Below are 14,467 nucleotides of genomic sequence, written 5' to 3' on the forward strand. Positions count from 1 at the left end.
TTCCGTAATGGTCAAATATCTTGGAAAATATTGATTATGGAAGAAAATGTTCAATACAAAAGTTTTAGTATATCAAATGGTCTATTATATGGTTATATTGAAATGATCTTCATGTGACCTTGAAAGACACCGCGAAGGTCAACTTTGAAATCTTAAATAGAATCTCCTATTTTCTATTACATATTCTTAAAGCTGGTGTTAAAACGTTTCCGAAACAATATAATAAAATTATTTTTTATTAAGTACTTTTCGAGTTATGAGGTTTGAAGGTTACAGCATTTTGACATAAAATACAAAATATCTTGTAAAATATTCAATTTTCAGAAATCTTTCAGAAGAAAAAATATGTAATTTGCAACATGCAGCTGCATATTTTTTTTTAAAAGCAACAATGTGTTTTCTTTATATCAATTGATTCGTCTCATTATTTTATGCATAAAAGTATTAAGGTAAGATTCCTGAAAATTGAATGTTTTACAAGATATTTTGTATTTTATGTCAAAATGCTGTAACTTTCAAGCCTCATAACTCGAAAAGTATTTAATAAAAAATAACTTCATTATAGTGTTTCGGAAACGTCTTGACACCAGCTTTAAGAATATGTAATAGAAAATAGGAGTTTCCATTTAAGATTTCAAAGTTGACCTTTGCGGTGTCCTTCAAGGTCACATGAAGGTCATTTCAATATAACCATATAATAGACCACTTAATATATTAAAACTTTTGTATTAAACATTTTCTTCCATAATCATTAATTTCCAAGATATTTGACCGTTACGGAACTTTCTCCCATCACTGTATAAGATTACCGCTTTTTGATTACCTAACCTTTCTCGAATCGACAACTCGAATCAAATTCTAGTGTTGTAGATCGGTGAACATTGAGATTAACGCAGACAGTGAAGTGTGAGTTTTGTGCTATGATTCTCCCTTAAAAAACGGAAAAAGGCGCATAAGCGATAATATAAGGCGTCAGGAACTATTAAATTGACAGATAATTATTAAAATCTAAAATTATTATATCATATGCAGGTCATCTTTCTATATATATCATAAATAAGGTTATGTTTGAGAGATGTTGGTTAGTAGAACACCGCTACTACAATTTTTATTTATATATTTTATATTAATTTTTGTGCTATATATATATTTATAGCACAATTATACATATATATATATATATATATATATATATATATATATGTATATAATTTTTACAAATAAGTTAGTTTTACGTATGTAATATTATGTATATGTATAGTATAGTGAAAATAGGATTCAATATTATTGTTTTAAATTATATTGCAGGAAGAGTTTGCTTATTTACAGTATAAAAAAAAGACTATAGATACTAATATTTAAGTCATCATTAATTATTGCGTAAACAAGGTAACATAATATTCTTAACTTATGGCATAAACAAGGTAACATAATACATGCATCTTTAAGAATAACTAGTTCTTTGAAAAATGACAAGAATTATGTATATGTAGGAAATATTAATGTTTGTTTTGTTAATAAATTTAGTGAATGTAAGTTTAGTGAATATATACTACGTATATATATATATATATATATATATATATATATATATATTTAAATAAAAATTAATTTTAAACATTTATTTCGTTCAATTTTTCAAAACATTATTATAATGCATAATATATATAAATTCTGCATTGAATAAATGTTGAATCAATATTGAATTAATGTTTCTTGTCTTGCAGACATTGCAATTCAGCGGACATTAGACATTTCTTCAATATTTTTTCAACATTGAATCTATATTTCGCAACGTTGCTGAAACATTCATAATGTTACAATTCTACGTTTTTTAGATATTGATTCAACGTTTGTGTGCTGTATGGGTACTCCAATTCATTATTCGTCTTTATTTGAATTTATTATTCATTAAAATACGGTCCTAATTATTACTATACACGCTGTTTTGCAGGGTCGCGACAAAATATCGATGCGATACTGCTTTCCTTACGATTTATTATTTGAATTTATTATTCAATAGAATACGGTTCTAATTATCGTTCATATACGCTGTTCGCGTAAGGAGCAACAAAATATCGATACTGCTTCCCTTACGATTTCTCATTTGAATTCGCTATCCATTAGAAGGCGGTTTTGATTACGATTTTTATATTAAATTACAACATTTATGTTTCATATTCTTCTCTAATCTTTTACTATTTCATTGGTCCGTGAATCTTACCGATTGAGTTTCGCGTAAAGGTGCGAACACTACGAGTGCGTTCGAAAATAAGTTTGGTTGGTGTTGGGAAAAAAGATAAAGTTGGCAGTATTGAAAATTACCAGTGCTGCGTTTCGTTTCTTCCACTGGGATCATTGGAATTATACGTTATACCAGGGATCACTGAGGTTTGTTGAGGTTATTAAGGACATAAAAAAATTTGCTATTTGAGGTATTATGAAAGAGGTAAAGAAGAAGTAAAACATATTTTATAATAATATGCTTTATCTATATATATATAAATAAATATATATGCTATAGTTATTATATGTAATAATTAATGTAATCATAATTAAATACAGTAAAACAAATGTATTCTAACCTTTACTTCTTTTTCTCTTTTTTATAAATTATTGTTTCTTATATTTAAATGTAACATAATTGTGTAATATTTACAGATCACTTCTCTTGTTACTTATTATACGTCTCTTAAACATATATTTAAAAAATGAAGAAATCTGTGCAATTAGTTAAGAAACACAACACTCGTCAATTGAAGTTGCTTGATGAAATAACCAATATAGAATATATAATAGAAGTTAATGAAGAAGATTTCAATCGCGCTTATAAAGGTATTATTTCAATATTAAACAGTTAACTATCCAGATAAGAAAGCATGCAAAAATAATTATATATTGTTATTTTTATATATAGATATTACATTTGCTAATGCTTTGCTACAAAAAGCAAAACATACCCTTTTAATTAACGAACGTAATTCGAGCACAATTGATAATCCCAGTTCTTCGAAAAAAAATATGAAAAATATAAATACTATCATACAACTTGATGATTTATTGTCAAATATTGAGACTAATCAAAATGAAACAGACAACAATGCTTCAGATATTGATAATGAAACAAACATGTTGAATATAGGTATATTTAAATTATTGCACAATTACAGAAAACTGTTTAATATTGAAATAATACCTTTATAAGCGCGATTGAAATCTTCTTCATTAACTTCTATTATATATTCTATATTGGTTATTTCATCAAGCAACTTCAATTGACGAGTGTTGTGTTTCTTAACTAATTGCACAGATTTCTTCATTTTTTAAATATATGTTTAAGAGACGTATAATAAGTAACAAGAGAAGTGATCTGTAAATATTACACAATTATGTTACATTTAAATATAAGAAACAATAATTTATAAAAAAGAGAAAAAGAAGTAAAGGTTAGAATACATTTGTTTTACTGTATTTAATTATGATTACATTAATTATTACATATAATAACTATAGCATATATATTTATTTATATATATATAGATAAAGCATATTATTATAAAATATGTTTTACTTCTTCTTTACCTCTTTCATAATACCTCAAATAGCAAATTTTTTTATGTCCTTAATAACCTCAACAAACCTCAGTGATCCCTGGTATAACGTATAATTCCAATGATCCCAGTGGAAGAAACGAAACGCAGCACTGGTAATTTTCAATACTGCCAACTTTATCTTTTTTCCCAACACCAACCAAACTTATTTTCGAACGCACTCGTAGTGTTACCGCCACCGCGCCGGGACGTGACAGTATCCATAAACTTTAACTGATTATCGGAGTTATAAATTATAAAACTAATCTTACTTGAATTGTTATAAAATAATTAAAATGACGATGTATTACGAACCAGATGGGTAGTCAAACAATATGATTCAGCGGTCGAACACATTTGAATTATCAGTCCATTGTGCCGTAGTTTGCGAAACACACCGCAGCAATTCCACATTTTTTTTCCTTTTTTATGTTTTAAAAACAAGGAATGTTGCATGTAATGAGGATGAAGTATCAAGACATGAATGTCTGCAAAGATATCCAAACTTTTTTACAGATGAGAACTGTTATTTTTATCCTGTATCTTTTTTAGGTAGAATGTTTATATTCATAAATTTTATTTTAGTTAATTATAAAAATAATATTAAATTTGTCTTATAATATTTTTAGATAACGGAGTAACTGTTGTTAGAAGTTTGGACACACAAAACACTGAAACAATAGCATCTATGGTATCACCTTCTCATGATAATAATCTAGGTAAGATTAATATTATACGAAAAATTTTAAAATACCGTAAATAACTCATTACATTTATATTGCATGATATAGGGCCACTTTTTCCAACGTCGGTTAACTTTAACCGACTGGTAACTTTTCAGAATAGCCAACTAAAAACTCGAAACTTGTATATACATATACATATACAAATTTCGAGTTTTTAGTTGGCTATTCTGAAAAGTTACCAGTCGGTTAAAGTTAACCGACGTTGGAAAAAGTGGCCCATACATATACATGATGTATACTCACACGGAACAAAAAGCTCTAATGGATATCCACTAGATGTCCATCATGGAGATTCGAAACTGTTCGAAACCTCTATTAGATGTCTATGTAATCTCTTATAGATGTTACTAGACATCCACAGTTCCGCATTACATACCTCCATTCGACATCCATTAAATATATTCATAGATATCATATGGAGCAATCATAGATGTTCCATAGATATTTCATAGAGCTTTGATGGATTGTAGTTTTAATTCGTCATTAATAAAATTATTTGGAAGTAAAGTCACAAATATGATTGCGAGATAGTCTTGTTTATATAGGTGTTAACAGAATGTCACGACTGTGAGGCTGGCGTCACATAGAACCCGTAATCCGTAATCCGCACCGGAAGTCCGCAAAAGTTACTAGGGATTGCGTCCGTAACGTTACGTATGTTTTTTCTCCTTGTGTCCCATGGAGCCGTAAATACACACGTAACGGTATTACTATTTTTTATTTAACAAATTATAATTGTTTATTTGTATTTTATTCATAAGAAAACTACAGAATATATTATAATTTTAACAAAAATTTTAATTAAATCGTCAAATTTAGTTAAATAAATAAAATTAAAAAAAGCATTACTAGTAATAACTAGTAACTTTTAGTAACTTTTACGGAAATTTCATGGAATTACGGCTCCATGGGACACAAGGAGATAAGGCCGGCGTCACATAGAACCCGTAATCCGTAATCCGCACCGGAAGTCCGCAAAAGTTACTAGGGATTGCGTCCGTAACGTTACGTGTGTTTTTTCTCCTTGTGTCCCATGGAGCCGTAAATACACACGTAACGGTATTACTATTTTTTATTTAACAGATTATAATTGTTTATTTGTATTTTATTCATAAGAAAACTACAGAATATATTATAATTTTAACAAAAATTTTAATTAAATCGTCAAATTTAGTTAAATAAATAAAATTAAAAAAAGCATTACTAGTAATAACTAGTAACTTTTAGTAACTTTTACGGAAATTTCATGGAATTACGGCTCCATGGGACACAAGGAGATAAAACACACGTAACGTTACGGACGCAATCCCTAGTAACTTTTGCGGACTTTCGGTGCGGATTACGGATTACGGGTTCTATGTGACGCCGGCCTAAAACACACGTAACGTTACGGACGCAATCCCTAGTAACTTTTGCGGACTTTCGGTGCGGATTACGGATTACGGGTTCTATGTGACGCCGGCCTCAGGCTTCTCTCTGTAAAAACACACGCAACGTTACGGACGAAATATCTAGTAACTTTTGCGGACTTCCGGTGCGGATTACGGATTACGGGCTGCATGTGACGGCACCCTGAGACAGTCGAGAACTGTGAGACAGTCGAGAACTGTGGGACAGTCGAGAACATAGTGACATTCTGTTAACACCTACATAAACAAGACTATCTCGCAATCATATTTGTGACTTTACTTCCAAATAATTTTATTAATGACGAATTAAAACTACAATCCATCAAAGCTCTATTAAATATCTATAGAACATCTATGATTGCTCCATATGATATCTATGAATATATTTAATGGATGTCGAATGGAGGTATGTAATGCGGAACTGTCGATGTCTAGTAGACATCTATAGGAGATTACATAGATATCTAATAGAGGTTTCGAATCTCCATGATGGACATCTAGTGGATATCCATTAGAGATTTTTGTTCCGTGTGGGTCTCTTATTTGAAATAATGGATTTACCCAAAAACATTTTCTTTTGTAATGTTTTTTCTGTTTTTCTTGCAAATAAAGAACTACCGACAATACTAATAATCTTCTTCTCTTTTCCTTCATATTAGTTTCATTAATAATTTATGTACACTCCATCATCCAATTATACTTTTTTTGTGACATTATATTTTATATAAACTGTATATAACTGTATACTTGAGGTTTATTCTTTATAGCTGAACTGGCTGTACTAGTTCAGAGGTTATCTTTTTCCCTTCACATTGGAAGGAGAAAGATAAACTCTGAACTAGTGCAGCCAGTTCAGCTATAAAGAACAGACCTACTGTTGTATATGTAATGGAATTTGTCATCCTACTAAATCGCTGGAAGTTATTTTCATATTCAATAGCTAGTCACGTGACTTTTTTATCGCTGAAAATGAGCGATAAGACGCATGAAAAGATACCTTTTGACTCGTGCGTATTGAAGAATAGTAATATGATTCGCGCCAAAACGATCGCGGCGAACTTCATCTTGAGTTGCAATTGGTTAACATTTATTGCCAATATTACAATACAATATCTCTGCTTAGAGCAAATTATGAAAATGTTACTATAATCTTTAAAATAACATAATTAATAATTTCAATATGTATATTTTATATATACATTCATATTTCAACTTTTCTACGCATTTTTCTGGACGGAATTGAGTTGTAGCGATGTTCCTTAAATAAACCTTACTGCGAAATTTCTGCAATTCAAACATGAATCACTATCACAAAACTTATAATTAAATATTTTTTATATTATTTATGATATTTTCTAGCGCAGAATATTATTTTTGTCATATAGAATCTTATTTAAAAAAATGCTATTTGTGGGAAACACTGGCTCATTGTGTAATTAATATAAATGACACCGTAGGCACTCTGTATTAATGTCGATTTTATGACACGATGATCTTCGTAAAAACATCGATGTCGAGCCAGTCACCACGTGAAATTTATCTTTTATTAATGTATATATCACGAATTTGATCTGTTAGCCATTCAATTGCAGGCTGCAAGCCTTCGCCGGTCAATGCGTTTGTAGCTCGTATGTGCCAAGGCTTGTTTTGTATCCGCTCAAGTCCTAGTCCGGCGACTAATTTCACAGTAGTCAAGGAATCAGGCAAGTCCATCTTGTTCGCCAGGAAGAGGATGGGTATCTTGCGTCCTAAAACATTTGCTTTGTTTTCACACTAATTTCTTGCAATTATTCAAAGACGACAAACATTACAAAATGTAATTTAGAAATCTTTAGGAAATATGTAGGATTCTGAATATAAATTTCTTACTTCTAACTCTAAATAAAATAACTTCTAATTCTTTTTTTCTTACTTTATCTAAATTTTTGTTGTCAGTATTAATGAAGTCCATATATTTTAATTATATTCATAATGAAAATAACATACCTGCTACATCAGGATGTTGCAAGAGCATGTCCAATTCTTCTTTCACAACAACCAGTCGGAGTTTGTCACTACTGTCAATTATAAAGATAATTCCATGGCAATCTTTATAATAGTGCTCCCACAGTGATCTATGACGGTCGTGACCCGACATATCAAACGCAGTGAAATTGACATTTTTAACTGAAACAATAGAAACAATAAAATAGTATATAAGATTAAAAAATATATTAATTTAGCAAACACTAACCAACAGTAACGTGTAACATCAATGTTATAATTTCCCTCAACAATATAATAATTATGCAGGGTTGGGAAGTAACGCGTTACTTATAACGCCGTTACCGTTACAATTACTTTTTTTCTGTAACTGTAACGGTAACGGCGTTACAAATTTTTTTTGTAACGAAAAAAGTAACTTCATTACATTTTTCGATAACGAGTAACGAATGTAACAGTTACTTTTATCGTTACATTTTTCAAATTTATTCTTTATATCTACGAATTTATAGAAAAACTAACAATAAAAAAACTTTTTAATTTATATTTACAGCATCTAAAAATTTTTAAGAAAGCTTGTTCACAATTTATTAAAAATTTTTCTTATTTAAAATATCTCATCAAAATTATTACTTTTATTATATATTATTAAAATTATTATATTTTATATTAATAGCGATATCATTATTAAAATTATATCATTTTTGTTACTTTAATGAAAAATAATGTTTAAAAATTTTTAATGTTTACTGTAAATTTGTAGTGTTTAATTTAATCTTATATCAGAAAAATATTGCATAAAATTTGTATTATATATAAAAAAAGTAACGGAAATTGTAACGATTCGTTATTTTTTTAGTAACGGTAACGGTATCGAGTTCCTTTTTAAAATTGGTAATGAGTAACGATAACGAGTTACTTTTTAGAAAAAAGAACGGTAACGATAACGAGTTACTTTTATAAAGTAACTCTCCCAACCTTGTAATTATGTACAAGATATGCATTATATTGCAGTAATGTTGTTGATTGGGAAATTATAACATTGATATTATGTTATTGTGAATTAGTGTTTGTTGAGAATGTATTTTAGTACTATTTATTAAATAATATATTAACGTATCTTTTCTATCATTATCACAAAGATCTTCTAAACAATTTGTATATTTATTTTCTGTGCATCAGGTATATTTTGTAAAAAATACACATACTCTTTGCAATGCTCAATATTTTTTTACACATTAATTTTATCTTATTTATTAAGAGTAATTTCTTATACACATACAAAAAAATAATTAGTTTTCATATAAAACGCGCTAAGAGCGCTAGTTTTAATTATTTTTAATAAAAAATATTCTGAAAATAACAAAAACATTAACACTATATTTTGAACTGAACTGAAGTACTGATGGGTCTGAAAAGGTTGAGAACCACTGAGTCACGCTGTGTTATTGCCGGGAGTTTTTTCGAAATCGTTTTGTTATTATTATAAATCAATTATTTCTCTAATAAAAAATGGAAACGGATAGTTCTTCCATTGATAGTGATGCGAATACTCAGCGAATATCATTGGTGAAAAAAGGTGTCTTAATTTGTTTATGAACAACCTAACCTTACAAAAGAAAAGAAAATAACAGATCTTTTGATTTTCAGATGCGATTGCGGAAAAACAGAAACTGCTCCAAGATATAAAAGAACTAAAATATACAATTAAGCAACTTGAATTGCAGGACACTTTATGTTTTAAGGACATAGAGGAACACGTAACCAAGTTGCAAATCCCAAGATATAATCATCTCAGAAGAATACCGAATATCGAAGCTGATCTGCAGAATGAGTTACATAATTTCGCCGGTTTTAATTGTGTTAAATATCATAGAAATGAGATCGTATTTAACTTCACAACACCGAACAAACTGCAGGAGAACAACACTTACGCAGTGCAGATTTTTATTAAGGATGGAAAAAGCTTCTTGGGAAAATGGGTGATGCCAATGTCGATCGATATGAATAACATACTAACCAAAACACCTATCGACAAAATAGAGAATATAAATGTATTTCTAAAAAATTGTCAGCATCACATTAACTGTTATCTCGAGCGTCAAGAGCAGTATTTAAAGTTAAAGGTATGTTTTGCAATGCAAGAATAAAAACATATATATGTATGAAATTGTCTACAAATTATATCATTAACAAATAATGTTTGTTTCAGAAACATACTTCGCATATAAAGCACTGTAAATTGCATTTCAATACAGGATATACACAAATCAATTTGGAAATGTATGGTATAAAAGATACACAGAAGAATGAATGTCTAAACTTAATAATATATATAATATATCATTCTGATGAAGCAAGACCATATAAAATTGAAGTTGACACAATTCACGAAAATAAATTAAGCAGTGACAGAAAACAAAGATTCAAAGTATGCTTGAAACCATTCAAAACACTAGAATTGACAACTGCATTTGATCAGATGCTAGCAGAGGACTCTGAATTTATTTGGATGAAAACAGATGACAGTGATAGTTCCATGGAATTAAATGTAAATCATTTAAATATATAAAATTAGAGAAGATTAGAAAAGATTTTCTGCTTATGATTAAAATATTTTACTATAATTTTGTTTACAGGACATTAGTAGCTCTGATGAAGAAGGTTTCTTGGGGGAATTATTATCAAATCAGAAGAGATTGAGAAAGGCTAAGAAAAAACGTAAGCTACAGAACAAGTGGAAGAAAATAAAACGACAAAAGGGTACTTCATCGTTTACTACTACAAAAAACGTTACACTATCAGAAGATAATGTAGAAGATAATCGTTCAAAGGCAAAAGCATCTGTTCAAAAACAAAATTTGGAGAGAAAAAAGAAAGTAGAGGAAGTTGCGTCTACTTCAAACCTGAAAGAAACAACGCCATTTAAACAACCTGAAGACAGATTGAAACAGACAAAATTGAATTTTCACACTGTCCAAGCTACAAGTTCTGACAGTACAAGTAAAAACTTGGTAAAATCAAAACTGCACAATAAGCCTGGCAAGTCAAGGACAGCTAAACTAATCACTAGTACTCCACTAATACGCACAAATATTAATACACGATCTTTATCATCTAGCTTCAACATTGGAAGTTCATCAAGTATCTCAGATATTGAAAAATCAAAGGAAAATTCAAATGACTTCAAAATGAATTTAAGACCAATTAGTCATAAGAGTATTTCAAAGAGAAAGAGTGCTAGATTATCACACAGTATAAATTATATAGAATAAATTACATTCACTCTTCATGACGACAGATACTTTACAAAAAAGAAAGAAAATAAATATAGGTATAAGATAATAAAACATATCTTGTAAAAATAATATGTTTTTTGTATACTCTCAACGTATTTATTTCGTTGTGTGATTTATATTGCGTTTATTTTTGATTATTTAATTTTCAATTTTGTATTTTGTTATAAAATAAATGGTGCTCCACATTTGGCATTATGCAAGTGCAACAGTGAGCAAATAAAAGTAATACTGAAAGCAATCGAATTTCACATTCTTTGACATTTTGTCGCTCCACGCCATTTAACTTACATGCGAATTTCTCGACATTAAACCCGACAGTGGGTACTATGTCTATGCAACGGTCATCCTCGCGTTTGAAATTATTTATGACCGTCGACTTACCACTATTGTTAAGGCCCACTACTAAAACGTTTACTTCTTTTTTCCTAAGACCAAAGAGAGTCGCTAAACGATCGAATAACCCCATTTTCTCTGTAAACTCTCACGTTTATCGGACATCAATAATCATCCCCTGTTTATGTTAACACCAGTTGTGAGAGTGGAGTAAAAACACCCCTTGCTTCTACTTTATACTTATATACCAATCAGAAAATAACATTAAAATTTATACGCAGAGAGAAAGTAAAAAGATGGAAAGCGTAGAAAGCGTAACTAAGTAACCCAAAAAGTAAACAATTCTAATGATACTCATATTGCGTTTATCGTTCAATATTAAATAGTCAGTTGGAAAATTAATTTTTTTAAATTAAACAAAATTTCTAGAAAATACATTTTCTGATTGAATATTGGCATGCATTAGACAAAATGTGAATCAATCTTAATATTTTGTGGTTTTCTGTCAATCTGAAAACGTGTTGCCAACGTAAAAACACTGTATGCGAGGCTACCACCAGAGAGAAACCTGAGAGAGGCCACGCTGCCGTTTTCCGTACGACGCTTTCTCTAGGCCGTACGCTAGTGACGCACGTCCATTTCCGGCCGGCTTAGGAACTAAATAGCCACGTCCATTTTCCGCATCGGTCAAAAAGTCACGTCTATTTTCTGAGATGGTTCATGTCCATGTTATATCCACAAGCGAAGCTATTTACGTCACGCGTCCTTGCCGTGCGTTAGACTGTTTGATCAACAGCAGCGTACAACAAAGAATCAAGCGTTTTTTAATCGAGTAAGGCGAATCGCTTGAATATTAAAGATCCCATATTCGAGACCTACTTTTTGCAACTTTTTTTTCCTTTTTTTGCATTTTTTTCAACTGTATATAATCAAATTAATAAATTAAAATAAAGTTTAATAATAAAATAATGTTAAAATAATGTTAATATAAAAATAATATTTAATAAGCTTTTATTGCAAAATTGTAAAATTATTTTTAATTTTTTTATTAACAATAACAAATCAGTTTTTATTAAATAATTATAAAAAATTTTTTATATTAAAAAATGCTTTTTATAATGTTTTTGTAATATTTAGTACATGCCATGTACAATAAAATATACATATTTTTATATAACTAACATATGATCTGTATTAAAAAATGTTTTCTCTTTCTCGATTCTTCAAAAAAAAAAAGTATTAATCGTAAAGAGTGATTCAAATAATAATTTCAATGTAGAAAGAAATTCAGTCTCTTATGCAAATGTAATACAAGTAACGATAGCATCGATCTCATTCTTAATAATGTGCAGTGGCTTAACGGAAAATAGTTGGTCTATCACAACGCAGATCAGGTTTCGAGACTGGGTGGTGTCCGATTTTTTTCAAGTTTATGGTACATCTTATATAGATCACATTTAGATTTGATAATTTAACACAGGCTTCGGAATTATTTTATCTTTTCAGCCGATTCTCGTGGTACACGCCTCCTTTCCTCTCTTCACCGCGCGCGCGGCAAACGCTAGGGCCAGCGCCGCCGAGCGTTAGGAGCGGCGCTATCCGATTAATGTTAAAAAAATTTATTAAAAATATTTTTTTCCTCAATAGCAATAGTACCTCATGGGTGACGTGGAAATCTATTGAAATATTTTCACATAATAAATTTAAAAATAAAAAAAAATATTTTTAATAAATTTTTTTAACTTTTAATGATCAAGGAAGAAGAACTCAACATTTATCGGATAGCGCTGCTCCTAACGCTCGGCGGCGCTGGCCCTAGCGGCTGCCGCGCGCGCGGTGAAGAGAGGAAAGGAGGCATATACCACGAGAATCGGCTGAAAAGATGAAATAATTCCGAGGCCTGATTTATAACAAGAAATAAGTCAAAGAGATTTATGTAGATTTTTTTACTTTTTTTTTTACTATTTGTTTATTCATGATACATAATGATACATATATTTATTAATGTGATTATATTTAACAGAAATATGAATATATTTAAAGAAGAACACGTAAAATTTATAAATAACTGAAAAAAAGATATATAAATAATTATTTAGTAATAATAATTAATAGTGGTCTTCCACGCTACCCATGAGGTGCCACTAATAGCGCGTTAGATTTTTTTTAAAGTGGATCTTCGCCTGTAGTCCTATTATACCACTTTTTATTACATTATATATTTACAAAAGATATACATATATATACAGGGTGGGCCATTTTAATACATCCACGCAAATTTTTCCGTAAGTAAGCCAAATACAGAAAAATGGTTCAGACAAAAGTTGTTCAAGACAATGGGGGTCACCTATTTGTGTTAGTGACTTTGACCTTGAAGTCAATTTTCAAGGTCATTTGACGGTCAGAGTTATTTTTTTAAATAAAAACCCCTATTTTTGATTCCAAAATCTAATAGCTGGTGTCAAGAGCTTTTCAAAACACTATAATAAAGTTATTTTTTATTAAGTGCTTTTCGAGTTAGGAGGCTTGTAAATTACAGTATTTTGACATAAAATACAAAATATCTTGTAAAACATTCAATTTTTGGGATTCTTACTTTAATACTTTTATGCATAAAATAATGAGACAAATCAATTGGTATAAAGAAAACACATTGGTTTAAAAAAAAAGTATGCAGTTGCATGTTGCAAATTACATATTTATTCTTGAAAGCAACTATGTGTTTTCTTTATATCAATTGATTCGTCTCATTATTTTATGCATAAAAGTATTAAGGTAAGATTCCCAAAAATTGAATGTTTTACGAGATATTTTGTATTTTATGTCAAAATACTGTAATTTACAAGCCTCATAACTCAAGAAGTTCTTAATGAAAAATAACTTCATTATAGTGTTTTGAAAAGCTCTTGACACCAGCTATTAAATTTTGGAATCAAAAATAGGGGGTTTATTTAAAAAAATAACTCTGACCTTCAAATGACCTTGAAAATTGACTTTGAGGTCAAAGTCACTAACACAAATAGGTGACCCTTATTGTCCTGAACAACTTTTGTCTGAACCATTTTTCTGTATTTGGCTTACTTACGGAGAAATTTACGTGGATGGAT

General features: G+C 29.7%; 2 protein-coding genes and 1 long non-coding RNA gene across 5 annotated transcripts; 1 reads left to right on the forward strand and 2 right to left on the reverse strand.

Moving 5' to 3' along the window:
* Positions 1–3,130: 3,130 nt before the first annotated feature.
* LOC136999644 (uncharacterized) lies at positions 3,131–3,689 on the reverse strand. Its single transcript, XR_010889956.1, has 2 exons — positions 3,583–3,689; positions 3,131–3,370 (listed from the first exon to the last, which is right to left on the reverse strand). It is a non-coding gene; the product is annotated as an uncharacterized lncRNA (long non-coding RNA).
* On the forward strand, positions 3,582–11,265 carry LOC105667299 (uncharacterized). 2 transcript variants are annotated; one of them, XM_067354070.1, is made up of 5 exons: positions 3,582–3,706; positions 4,220–4,309; positions 9,379–9,854; positions 9,941–10,279; positions 10,368–11,265. In XM_067354070.1, exons 1-5 carry the CDS (start codon positions 3,673–3,675, stop codon positions 11,001–11,003), a joined length of 1,575 nt encoding a protein of 524 aa, XP_067210171.1. In that variant the 5' UTR covers positions 3,582–3,672; the 3' UTR covers positions 11,004–11,265. The 2 variants fall into 2 exon arrangements, with proteins under 2 accessions (XP_067210171.1, XP_012214439.2); XM_012359016.2 differs by lacking the exons at positions 3,582–3,706; positions 4,220–4,309 and adding an exon at positions 9,005–9,307.
* Positions 6,811–11,741, reverse strand: LOC105667300 (ADP ribosylation factor-like 6). 2 transcript variants are annotated; one of them, XM_012359018.2, is made up of 3 exons: positions 11,409–11,741; positions 7,732–7,911; positions 6,811–7,493 (listed from the first exon to the last, which is right to left on the reverse strand). In XM_012359018.2, exons 1-3 carry the CDS (start codon positions 11,491–11,493, stop codon positions 7,282–7,284), a joined length of 477 nt encoding a protein of 158 aa, XP_012214441.1. In that variant the 5' UTR covers positions 11,494–11,741; the 3' UTR covers positions 6,811–7,281. The 2 variants fall into 2 exon arrangements, with proteins under 2 accessions (XP_012214441.1, XP_012214440.1); XM_012359017.2 differs by having other exon boundaries at positions 11,316–11,739.
* Between the last annotated feature and the right edge of the window lie 2,726 nt (positions 11,742–14,467).

Source organism: Linepithema humile, chromosome 4 (genome assembly GCF_040581485.1).
Source record: "Linepithema humile isolate Giens D197 chromosome 4, Lhum_UNIL_v1.0, whole genome shotgun sequence".
NCBI lineage: Eukaryota > Metazoa > Arthropoda > Insecta > Hymenoptera > Formicidae > Linepithema > Linepithema humile.